The following is a 13,926-nucleotide window of genomic DNA, read 5'->3' on the forward strand; positions in this document are numbered from 1 at the left end:
TAAAAACATTATCTATTAAGGGATTAATGGGATTAACAGTACAGTCATTGAATTAGGAATGCCATTTAATTGGCTTTGGAAAATTTACCTTGTTATAAGTATAGCTGCATCCACTGAAGCCATGTCTTCCCCCCAGCTTGTTGACATCTCTAAATGTATATCATTCTTTTTGCCAAATTCTTCATGTTGCCACTTACAAAAACTCTCTAGCATTTTTTCTCCATGAGGTCCAATAAATAGATCTGGCTGCAAAAGAACAGATTTCATCATAAAGTAAATTAGTCTTATGTATATACATAAAAACAAAATGCAAAGGCACTCTTGAATTACTAAAGCAAACTGCTGACCATAACATTAATTAGAACCTGGAAGACGTTCAGGGTTAATTTGGCCTGAGCTTAAAAGCATAAAACTTTGTGAAGGTATAATAATTACAAAATCTGTTTAATGGCGTTCTGAAAAAGGAAAGAGGTTCAATTAAGCATATGTAACTTTTAGAGTTAAATAACTTGTTGTTCCTACAACTTAAGAACAAAATTTTCTGAAGGCCAGTTAAGCAGTATGTCAAAATGATGTCCCAGAATAGTGCCCATTTAAAATAAATAAAAAGTGTTAAAAGTACACATCTAAATAATAGAATAAAACTGTCACTTAAAATGACTTCTTAAAATTATACTTTGGAAAGTCAAGAATTTTTTTCAAGATTCTTGGAAACTAACAACATCGTATTTTCTAAATAAGATTGAGGTATTAACCAAAACCGAAGGCCAATTGTTTGTATACTTTAAGTGATTTGGTGAATATTTCTGGATTTTTAAATACATCCTTAACATTCCCTTTACTTAAAAGTTTCTGAACAAAGTTTCTCACCCATTTAATTGAATAAAAAACTCAAGACTTTCTTACTGGAGTTTCATGGAGCAGAATAAGCTTTATCACACGAAGATTGACCTGCACACCCAGACTCTTGTGTTGGAAAAGGTTATAAACCTAAAAACAAATAAAAATAAAAATCCTAAAATTAAACTGAAAATCATCTTAATTTTTCTCAAGGCCCATATATGGAGAAGTCTCAATTTAGTTGATAAATCTTATTTAAAAAAAAAAAAAGCTGTAAGACAAAATAATTTTTTATTTTTTACATTGATTTTTAAAGGAAATAGTATTGTTTTAATTTGTATCAGAAAATCTATAACTGACACACAAACCCATGCTTTCAGATATATTTCTACTTAGAAAAGACTGGTTGTTAGGCAGTGTTAATCGACCATATATCCCATTCTAGAAGAGTGCTCAGAAGGTAACTGAATATGGATGGAAATATCTAAAGTATAAAAAAACTCTGTCCTCAGGAAAACAGCCAAATGATAGCAAAGATAGTAAAAAATGGGACTATATTTATCCTTACATCAGCCATTCTTAAATGGTAGTTGACTTATAAATAAAAACTTGCCTTCAACATTTATTTCTGTTTATTCTAAGAATCACTCTTCACTACAACCTTCAGATTTTTCCTTGAATGAGGTTTGTCCAACAGAGTATGCAATAAAGTCAAAGGATTAATTTGGTCATAAGCATCCCTAACATGATAGATACTAGGATTTCTACAATCAGAAATCATCAACCCAAGTTAGCCACCTGTGATTTAGATGGTTAAAATTTTAGCTCATCAACTAGAATCATATCTGACATCCAGTTTTACATACCTATATAATAGCTCAGTGGATTACCACCATTCATTTTTATATCACATCATAATTAAACTATAGTCCTTTTGTGGGGCCATGTATATAAACATATATTAAAATATTTCTGATAATTTCAACAAATTTATGCCTGTATAAAAACCTTATATATCCCATAAATACATCTGCTATGTACCAACACAATTTAAATATAAAAAAATAATTAGTGAATAAATAAAATTGGGCTAGAAATATTTTTTAAAAAGGAAAAGTACAGCACCAAAAAAAGAGAGAAAAGAATAACAGAGTTTTGTCCCATCAAAATTAACAAGAAGGGTGTTTTTTAACAAGACGTAGATTATCATTTTGATACTGCTTTTGAGATTGATCAATTTTTTATACCATTTTTTTTTAACTGACAACAATAAGAGAAAGGAATAGGAATGAGTTAATTTTAAAGAACTTCATTATAAATACTCACACATTTCTTCCTTAGAGTTTTCTTGAAAAAATTCCAAGCGCACTTTAAAGTTTGCCTACCATATTTAAGATGGTTAGAATGAATCTCCTGGCTGCATCTGCTCCATGATAGGAAACCATTGTTGAGTCTGCAACCACTACAGTTTCTATGTTGTATTCTTGAGGTAATTTGTATGAATATCGTTTCTCTCTTCTACTTTCTGCTATTTTTCTAGACCTAGGTCTTCCTTTATCTGCAACAGAAAATTGAATTTTTCAATGCACCTTCATACTGACAAAGTTAATAATATTAAACTCATGTAATAATTAGCAAAACCAAGTAAGTTCCCTACACACATAAAATCTTAAAGGGCATTTGGCTTTGAAGTATGAGTTTAGAACAAGACAGACTGAACTTCTCCGACTTATTAGCTCTGCCATTTTAGCAAACTAACATCACCCAATTGGCCTCAGTTTCCTTATCTATAAAGTGGATAGTAATAACACCTACCTTCTAGAGTTGTTGATTGCTTATAATAAGATCACATTAGTTAAATTTCTAGCAAAGAGCTCCAGTATAATCAAAATAATTCAATAAATAAAAGATACTACAATTTTCTTTTTGCCACCAATGGCAAAATAAAGGTCTAGTTGGAAGAAGTCCCTGAAGTGACTGCCCCAAATATCCTAATTTCAGGCAGGTGCCCCTGATTACTAAATTACTATGCATGAGTTACAAAGAATTCAGCTCCACTTTTCTTCAGGATCTTAGAGAAGTTACTGGGCAAAGAACTTGAACAACCATATCTCACGATAGGATATCTAAATACCTAATAGGCATGGGAAAATGTTTAACCTTATTGGTCTTCAGGGAAATACAAATTAAAACCACAATACATTAAATAAATTAAAATTCCTGGAATAACCTAAAATTAAAGACACTGACTATATCAAGTGCCAACAAGACTGTGAGTACAACTAGAAGTCCCATATGCATACATGCTGAGAGATTTAACTGGAATAAACACTTTGAAAACCTGGTTTGCAGGGCCTACTAAAGTTGAATATTTGCATACCCATTAATCAATGATCTAAAATATATAGCCATCAGAATCACATACAAATCACATGTACAAATTATTCAGAGTAGCACTAATTTTAAATTTCAAATAATCATCAATAGTACATGGATTAAAAAAAGTTATTCAAATAATAGAATATGATATAACAATGAAAAGGAACCAGCTGCTATAATATTTGTGAGGTTCATCCATGTATTGCTGATGAAAGAAGCCAAGTACAAAATATTAGGGAGTATAGTATGATTCCATTTAAAGACACATCAAAACCTGAGAAGAAATGGTGTTAAAAACCAAGTCAGTGAATATCTTGGTGTAGGAGAAATTAGACCCTGGATGTGGGCACAAGGGAGATATCTGCAGTGTTGATATTTTCTTTTCTTTCTTTCTTTCTTTTTTACTTTAATTTCTTGGATATATGTGCAGAAAGTTCAGGTTTGTTACATAGGTATACATGTGCCATGGAGGTTTGTTGGATGCATAAATGTCTTCTTTTGAGAATTGTCTGTTTATATCTTTTGTCCACATTTTTTTCCTGTTTTTTTTTTTTTATTATTATACTTTACGTTCTGGGGTATATATGTGGATCTTGCAGGTTTGTTACATCAGTATACAAGTGCTATGGAGGTGGTTTGCTGCATCCATGACCCTGTCCTCATGCTATCCTCATGCTATCCCTCTCCAGTCCTCCCATCCCCTTCTATTTTGCCCACTTTTTGATGGGGTTGTTTTTTTTCTTATAGATTTGCTTAAGTTCCTTGTAGGTTCTGGATATTAGCCCTTTGTCAGATGGATAGATTGCAAAAATTTTCTTCCATTCTTTAGGCTACCTGTTCACTCTGGTGATAGCTTCTTTTGCTGTGCAGAAGCTCTTTAGTTTAATTAGATCCCATTTGTCAATTCTGGTTTTTGTTGCAGTTGCTTTTGGTATTTTAGTCATGAAGTCTTCGCCCATGCTTATGTCCTGAATGGTACTGCACAGATTTTCTTCTAGAGTTTTTATGGCTTTGGGTTTTACATTTCAGTCTTTAATCCAACTTGAGTTAATTTTTGTATAAGGTATAAGGAAAGGGTCCAGTTTCTGTTTTCTGCATATGGCTAACCAGATTTCCTGGCACCATGTATTAAATAGGGAATCCTTTCCTCATTGCTCGTTTTTGCTAGGTTTGTCAAAGATCAGATGGTTGTAGATGTGTGGTGTTATTTCTGAGATCTCTGTTCTGTTCCATTGGTCTCTATATTTGTTTTGATACCAGTACCATGCTGTTTTAATTACTGTAGCCTTGTAGCAGGTTGAAGTCAGGTAGTGTGACTTCAGCTTTGTTCTTTTTGCTTAGGATTGTCTTGGATATACAAGCTCTTTTTTGTTCCATATGAAATTTACAGTAGTTTTTTCTAATTCTGTGAGGAAAGTAAATGGAATCTTGATAGGAATAGCATTGAATATATAAATTACTTTGGGCAGTGTGACCATTTTCACAATATTGATTCTTCCTATCCATAAACATGATTTTTTTCCTATTTGTTTATGACCTCTTATTTCCTTAAGCAGTGGTTTGTAGTTCTCCTTGAAGAGGTCCTTCATGTCCCTTGTAAATTGTATTCCTATGTGTTTTCTTTCTTTCTTTCTTTCTTTCTTTCTTTTCTTTCTTTTTCTCTCTTTCTCCTTCCTTCCTTCCTTCCTTCTTTCTCTTTCTCTCTTTTCTCCTTTCTTTTCTCTCTCTCTTTCTTTTTGACAGAGTTTTGCTCTTGTTGCCTAGGTTGGAGTACAGTGGTGCAATCTTGGTTCAAGGGATTCTCCCACCTCAGCCTCCTGAGTAGCTGGGATTACAGGCATGCACCACCATGCCTGGCTAATTTTTTTGTGTGTTTAGTAGAGACGGAGTTTCTCCATGTTGGTCAGGCTGGTCTTGAACCCTTGACCTCAGGTGATCCACCAACCTCAGCCTCCCAAAGTGCTAGGATTATAGGCGAGAGTCACCATGTCCGGCCAAGTATTTTTGTAGTCTGATCTTGGTGGTAGCTATCGGTTATGTTCAAGTTGAGAAAATTCAGCAGTTCCTATAGTTATATTAGGCAAAATAGATTTCAAGACAAAAACTTTAAGAGACAAAGAAGGTCACTATACAATGATAATGGGGTCCATTCAACAAGAGGATATAACCATTTTAAATATATATGCAACCAACACTAGAGCATATATATATATATATATATATATATATTCTCTCTCAGCTCTAATAATATTTTCTTTATATATAAAGAAATTATATAATATATATATATATATATATATATATATATATATATATGGCGGGAAACACCCCACTTTCAGCACTGGACAGATCTTTCAGACAGGAAATCAACCAAGAAATATCAGATTTAATCTGCACTATAGGCCAAATGACTCTAATAAAAATGTACAGAACATTTTAACCAAGAGCTGCAGAATACACATTCTTTTCCTCAGGACATGGATCATTCTCAAGAACAGACCATATGTTATGTCATAAAACAAGTGTTACACCATTCCAAAAATTGAAGTAATATAATATCAAGCATCTTCTCTGACCAAAATGGAATAAAACTAGAAATTGATAACAAGAGGGAATTTTGAAAATTATACTATTACATGGAAATTAAAAATATGTTCCTGAATGACCAGTGGGTTAATGAAGAAAGTGAGAAGGCAATTGGAAAATTTCTTGAACAAAGATAATGGAAACCAAAAATACCAAAGCCTATGGGATACAGCAAAAGCAGTATTCAGAGGGAAGTTTATAGATATAAGTGCCTACATAAAAAAAGGAAAAATCTCAAATAAAAAACCTAATAATGCATCTTAGAGAACTAGAATAGCAAGGACAAACCAAACTTAAGACTAGAATAAAATAAGTAATAAAGATCAGAGTGGAAATATATGAAGTTGAAATAAAAAATACAAAAGATCAATAAAACAGAAAGTTTTTTTTTTAATTTTTAAAGTTAAAGAAAATTGACAAACCTTTAACCAGACTTAGAATAAAAGAGAGAAGTTCCAAATAAATGAAATTAGAAATGACAAAGGAGACATTGCAACCAGTACTGCAGAAATTCAAACCATCATTAGTAGCTACTATGAGCAACTATATATCAATGTCAGAAAACACAGAAGAAATGGACAAATGCCTATATATATACAACGTACAAAGACTGAACCAGGAAGAAATCCAAAATCTGAACAGACCAATAGCAAGTAACAAGATTGAAACCGTAATAAAATGTCTTTCAGTAAAGTTAAGTCTAGGATCCTGCGGCTTCACTGCTGAAATCTATCAAACATTTAAGGAAGAGCTATTACCAGTCCTAGTCAAACTATTCCAAAAAATGTAAAAGGAGGAAATACTTCCAAGGTCATTCTAGGAAGCCAGTATTACTCTGACACACACACACACACACACACACACACACACACACACAGAAAAAGAGACACATGAATTACAAAAAAACAAACAAAACTCTAGGCTAATATCTCTGATGACTACTGATGTAAAAATCCTCAACAAAATACTAGCAAACTGAATGTAACAATACATTAAAACGTTCATTCATCATGACAAAGTGGAATTTATCCCTGGGATGCAAAGATGGTTCATCATTTGCAAATCAATCAACATGATATATCTTATATATAGAATGAAGGATAAAACCATATGATCATGTCAATTAATGCTGAAAAAGCATTTCATAAAATTCAACATCCCTTCAGGATAAAAGCACTCAAAAAACTGCGGGTAAAAGGAACATACATCAACATAATAAAAATCATACACCACAGACCCACAGCTAATATCATACTAAATGGGAAAAAAACAAAGACTTTTCTCTAAGATCTGTAACACAACAAGGATGCCCACTGTCTCCACTGTTATTCCGTATATTACTGCAAATCCTAGCTAGAGCAATCAGGTAAGAGAAAAATATAAAAGACATCCAAATTGGAAAGGAAGAAGTCAAATTAACCTTGTTTGCTGATGATATAATACTATATTTGAAAAAACCTAATGACTCCACAAGAAAACTATTAAAACAGATAAATTCAGTAAAGTTGCAGAATACAAAATTAACATACAAAAATCATTAGCACTTCTATATGCCAGCAGTGAACAATGCGAAAAAGAAATTTAAAAATGTAACCCTGAATGCTGGGAAGATGGCCGCCTAAGAACAGCTCAGGACTTCAGCTCCCAGTGAAAGTGCAGAGGGTGAGTGGATGCCGCATTTCCAGACGAACTCTTATTGCCCGCAGACCAGGAGATACCCAGGCAGAGGGGTCGCCAGCGTCGCAGTCCCAGCCGGTGCGGCTGTTTTGGCCCCCGCGGGGCTGATTCCGCCCCCGCGGCTGCTGTGACCACTCCCTGTTGCTGCGGTTCTCCTTACAAAAGCCACTGGTCTGGGAGCCCTCTTAGCTGGTGAGCAGAGCCCTGAGACGGCAGAGTTGCCCATTCATCTGAAATAGTGAGTCAGGCCAGGAGATTCCTAGGCAAAAAATCCGACAGGAGCCGGCGCCGCAGTTCGAGCCGACTCCGTGGGTCGCAGCACGAGAGATCCCGGCGCCTTTTCAACAAGCGACCGGAACGCGGGGTCGTTCAACTTAAAAGACTCTGAGTCAGGGAGCCAGGTGATCAGGCTCCGTTGGTCCCACCCCTCCACCCCCAACAACAAGGAAAACAAAAACAGTAATTGGAAACCCTCTGGGTTGAGCCCTTCAAACCAAGCACAGCTGAACCCGGATGGTCTGGCTCCCTGGGGGAGGGGCTTCCGCCATTACTGAGACTCTCCACCACTACGGAGGCAGGCTGCCGTTGCCTAGGCAACCCGCCGTTGCCGAGGCAACCTGCCACAACAGAGAGAGTCCACCATAACAGAGGCGGGGCCACCATTGCCGAGACAGTTCTAACTACGCCCATATATAAAGGACTACAGGGAAGAGTTCAGGGCAGCTGGGCGGAGCCCACAGCAGCTCAGCAAAGCCCCTGTGGGCAGGCAGTGGTTAGGCCTGCTGCTAGCTGGGCGGGTCAGACCTGAAAGAAAAATCAAAAAAGGCAGTAGTGCAAGGGAAACTCATAAAGCTCCAACTCCCTGGGACAGAGACAGACAACAGGTGGATAAACCCACAAAAATGGGAAGAAACCAGCGCAAAAAGGATGAAAACTCCCGAAACCAGAACACCTCTCCTCCTAAAAGAGATCACAACTCCTCACCAGCAAGGGAACCAGACCGGATGGAGAAGGAGGGTAATGAAATGACAGAATCAGACTTCAGAAGGTGGGTAGTAAGAAACTACAGTGAGCTAAAAGACCATGTTCTAACCGAACGCAAAGAAAATACGAACCTTGAAAAAAGATTGGACGAACTGCTGACGAGAATGGACAGCATAGAGAGAAGTATAAGTGAATTGATGGAGCTGAAAAACGCAACACGAGAACTTCGTGAAGCATGCACAAGCTTCAACAGCCGAATTGACCAAGCAGAAGAAAGGATATCAGAGGTTGAAGATCAACTCAATGAAATAGAAGGCAAGAACAGAGAAAAAAGCGCAAAAAGGAATGAACAAAATCTTCAAGAAATGTGGGACTATGTGAAAAGACCTAATCTACGTCTGATAGGTGTACCTGAATGTGATGAAGAGAATGAATCCAAGCTGGAAAATACTCTTCAGGATATTATCCAGGAAAACTTCCCCAACCTAGCAAGGCAGACCAATATTCAAATCCAGGAAATAAAGGGAACACCACAAAGATATTCCTCAAGAAGAGCAACCCCAAGGCACATAATCGTCAGATTCACCAGGGTTGAAATGAAAGAGAAAATGCTAAGGGCAGCCAGAGAGAAAGGTCGGGTTACCCACAAAGGGAAGCCCATTAGACTCACAGCAGATCTCTCAGCAGAAACCCTACAAGCCAGAAGAGATTGGGGGCCAATATTCAACATCCTTAAAGAAAAGAACTTTCAACCCAGAATCTCCTATCCAGCCAAACTAAGCTTCATAAGTGAAGGAAAAATAAAATCCTTTGTGAACAAGCAAGCACTCAGAGATTTCATCACCACCAAACCTGCTCTACAAGAACTCCTGAAAGAGGCTCTACACATATAAAGGAACAACCAGTACCAGCCACTCCAAAAACACACCAAATGGTAAAAAAGCAGCAACACAATCAAGAATCTGCATCAACTAACCAACAAAACAGCCAGGTAGCATCAAAATGACAGCATCAAATTCACACATAACAATACTATCCCTAAATGTCAATGGACTAAATGCCCCAATCAAAAGACACAGACTGGCAAATTGGATAAAAAGCCAAAACCCATCAGTGTGCTGTATCCAGGAAACCCATCTTACATGCAAGGATACACAAAGGCTCAAAATAAAGGGATGGAGGAAGATCTACCAAGCAAATGGAGAGCAAAAAAAGGCAGGAGTTGCAATTCTCATCTCTGATAAAATAGACTTTAAAGCAACAAAGATCAAAAGAGACAAAGAAGGACATTACATAATGGTAAAAGGATCACTGCAACAAGAAGAGCTAACGATCCTAAATATATACGCATCCAATACAGGAGCACCCAGATACATAAGGCAAGTTCTTAATGACTTACAAAGAGACTTAGACTCCCACACAATAATAGTGGGAGACTTTAACACCCCATTGTCAATATCAGATCATCCAGACAGAAAATCAACAAGGATATCCAGGACCTGAATACAGACCTGGAACAAGCAAACCTAATAGACATTTACAGAACTCTCCACCCCAAATCCACAGAATATACATTCTTCTCAGCACCACATCACACCTACTCTAAAATTGACCACATAATTGGCAATAAATCACTCCTCAGCAAATGCAAAAGAACAGAAATCATGACAAACAGTCTCTCAGACCATAGTGCAATCGAGTTAGAACTCAGAATGGAGAAACTAACTCAGAACTGCCCAGCTTCATGGAAACTGAACAACTTGCTCTTGAATGTTGACTGGATAAACAATGAAATGAAGGCAGAAATAAAGATGTTCTTCAAAACCAATGAGAACGAAGACACAACATACCAGAATCTCTGGGACACATTTAAAGCAGTCTCTAGAGGAAAATATATAGCAATGAGTGCCCACATGAGAAGAAAGGAGAGATCTAAAATTGACACCCTATCATCAAAATTGAAAGAGCTAGAGGAGCAAGATCAAAAAAACTCAAAACCTAGCAGAAGACAGGAAATAACTAAGATCAGAGCAGAACTGAAGGAAATAGAGACACAAAAAACTCTTCAAAAAATCAATAAATCCAGGAGCTGGTTTTTTGAAAAGATCAACAAAACAGACCACTAGCCAGATTAATAAAAAAGAAAAGAGAGAATAACCAAATTGATGCAATAAAAAACGATAAAGGGGATATCACCACAGATTCCACAGAAATTCAAACCATCATCAGAGATTATTACAAACAACTCTATGCACATAAACTAGTAAACCTGGAAGAAATGGATAAATTCTTGGACACCTGCATCCTCCCAAGCCTAAACCTGGAAGAAGCCGAAACCCTGAATAGACCAATAACATGGTCTGAAGTCGAGGCAGCAATAAAAAGCCTACCACCCAAAAAAAGCCCAGGTCCAGATGGGTTCACAGCTGAATTCTACCAGACATACAAAGAGGAGCTGATACCATTCCTTCTGAAACTATTCCAGACAATCCAAAAAGAGGGAATCCTTCCCAAATCATTTTACGAGACAAACATCATCCTGATACCAAAACCCGGCAGAGACTCAACAAGAAAAGAAAATTTCAGGCCAATATCCATGATGAACATAGATGCAAAAATCTTCAACAAAATACTGGCAAGCAGATGGCAACAGCATATCAAAAAGCTCATCCACCATGATCAAGCAGGATTCATCCCGGGGATGCAAGGCTGGTTCAACATACGCAAGTCCATAAACGTAATTCACCACATAAACAGAACCAAAGACAAAAACCACATGATTATCTCAACTGATGCAGAGAAGGCTTTTGACAAAATTCAACAACGCTTTATGCTAAAAACCCTCAATAAACTAGGTATTGACGGAACGTATCTCAAAACAATAAAAGCTATTTACGACAAACCAACAGCCAATATCATACTGAATGGGCAAAAACTGGAAGCATTCCCTTTGAAATCTGGCACTAGACAAGGATGCCCTCTCTCACCACTCCTATTCAATATAGTACTGGAAGTTCTAGCCAGAGCAATCAGGCAAGAAAAAGAAATAAAGGGTATCCAAATTGGAAAGGAGGAAATCAAATTGTCTCTGTTTGCAGATGACATGATTGTATATCTGGAAGACCCCATCATCTCAGCCCAAAATCTCCTGAAACTGATAAACAACTTCAGCAAAGTCTCAGGATACAAAATCAACGTGCAAAAATCACAAGCATTCCTATACACCAGTAATAGACTTCAAGAGAGCCAAATCAAGAATGAACTACCATTCACAATTGCTACAAAGAGAATAAAGTACCTAGGAATACAACTAACAAGGAACGTAAAGGACCTCTTCAAGGAGAACTACAAGCCATTGCTCAACGAAATAAGAGAGGATACAAACAGATGGAGAAACATTCCATGTTCATGGTTAGGAAGAATCAACATCGTGAAAATGGCCATACTGCCCAAAGTAATTTACAGATTCAATGCTATTCCCATCAAGCTACCAATGACCTTCTTCACAGAACTGGAAAAAAACACCTTAAACTTCATATAGAACCAAAAGAGAGCCCACATAGCCAAGTCAATTCTAAGCAAAAAGAACAAAGCAGGAGAAATCACACTACCGGACTTCAAACTATACTACAAGGCTACAGTAATCAAAACAGCATGGTACTGGTACCAAAACAGAGATATAGACCAATGGAACAGAACAGAGGCCTCAGAGGAAATACAACATACCCACAACCATCTGATCTTCGACAAACCTGACAAAAACAAGCAATGGGGAAAGCACTCCCTGTTTAATAAATGGTGTTGGGATAACTGGCTAGCCATGTGCAGAAAGCAGAAGCAGGACCCCTTCCTGACACCTTACACCAAAATTAACTCCAGATGGATTAAAGACTTAAACATCAGACCTAATACCATAAAAACCTTAGAAGAAAATCTAGGCAAAACCATTCAGGACATAGGTGTAGGCAAGGACTTCATGACCAAAACGCCAAAAGCAATGGCAACAAAAGCCAAAATAGACAAATGGGACCTAATCAAACTCCACAGCTTCTGCACGGCAAAAGAAACAGTCAGTAGAGTGAATCGACAACCAACAGAATGGGAAAAAATTTTTGCAGCCTACCCATCTGACAAGGGGCTGATATCCAGAATTTACAAAGAACTAAAGCAGATCTACAAGAAAAAAAACAAGCCCATTCAAAAATGGGCGAAGGATATGAACAGATACTTTACAAAAGAAGACATACAGGAGGTCAACAAACATATGAAAAAATGCTCATCATCACTGGTCATCAGAGAAATGCAAATCAAAACCACATTGAGATACCATCTCACACCAGTTAGAATGGCGATCATTAAAAAATCGGGAAACAACAGATGCTGGAGAGGACGTGGAGAAATAGGAACACTTTTACACCGTTGGTGGGAATGTAAATTAATTCAACTATTGTGGAAGACAGTGTGGCGATTCCTCAAGGACCTAAAAATAGAAATCCCATTTGACCCAGCAATCCCATTACTGGGTATATATCCAAAGAATTATAAATCATTCTACTACAAGGACACGTGCACACGAATGTTCATTGCAGCACTGTTTACAATAGCAAAGACCTGGAACCAACCCAAATGCCCAACAATGATAGACTGGATAGGGAAAATGTGGTACATATACACCATGGAATATTACGCAGCCATCAAAAACGATGAGTTCTCATCCTTTGCAGGGGCATGGATGAACCTGGAAACCATCATTCTCAGCAAACTGACACAAGAGCAGAAAATCAAACACCGTATATTCTCACTCATAGGCGGGTGTTGAACAATGAGAACACATGGACACAGGGAGGGGAGCACTACACACTGGGGTCCGTTGGGGGGAAATGGGGGAGGGGCCGGGGGAGGGGGAGGTGGGAAGAGATAGTGTGGGGAGAAATGACAGATAAAGGTGAGAGGATGGAAGGCAGCAAGCCACACTGCTGTGTGTACCTATGCAACAATCTTGCATGTTCATCACATGTACCCCAAAACCTAAAATGCAATAAAAAAAAGGGAAGACATACTTATAATAAAAAAAAAATGTAACCCCATTTACGATAGCCAAACATAAAACTAAATACCTAGGAATTAACCAAAGTAGTGAAAGATCTCTATAATTATAATTATAAAACACTGATGAAGAAAATAGAAGAAGATAGCAAAAAGTAGAAAGTAGAAAGATATTCAATGTTCATGGTTTGGAAAAATCAATATTGCTAAAATGTTCACACTACTCAAAGTAATCTGCAGATTCAGTGCAATCCCTATCAAAATACCAATGACATTCTTCACAGAATTAGGAAAAAAAATCCTAAAATTTATGTGAAATCACTAAAAGACCCAGAACAGACAAAGCTATCCTCAGCAAAAAGAATAAAACTGCGTGATTCACATTATTTGACTTCAAATTGTACTACAGAGCTA

The 13,926-nt window shown here is 37.1% G+C and overlaps 1 protein-coding gene across 1 annotated transcript in view; it reads right to left on the reverse strand.

The window, feature by feature from the left end:
* ADAMTS19 (ADAM metallopeptidase with thrombospondin type 1 motif 19) overlaps positions 1-13,926 on the reverse strand; it is a 269,818-nt gene that overhangs the window by 206,325 nt on the left and 49,567 nt on the right. The window contains exons 4-6 of the mRNA XM_039468879.2: positions 2,226-2,398; positions 907-990; positions 89-246 (exon numbers count right to left, since the gene is read on the reverse strand). Coding sequence (XP_039324813.1) covers positions 89-246; positions 907-990; positions 2,226-2,398 — 415 coding nt within the window. The remainder of the gene's footprint in view (positions 1-88; positions 247-906; positions 991-2,225; positions 2,399-13,926) is intronic.

This window comes from Saimiri boliviensis, chromosome 1 (genome assembly GCF_048565385.1).
Source record: "Saimiri boliviensis isolate mSaiBol1 chromosome 1, mSaiBol1.pri, whole genome shotgun sequence".
Classification (NCBI taxonomy): Eukaryota; Metazoa; Chordata; class Mammalia; order Primates; family Cebidae; genus Saimiri; species Saimiri boliviensis.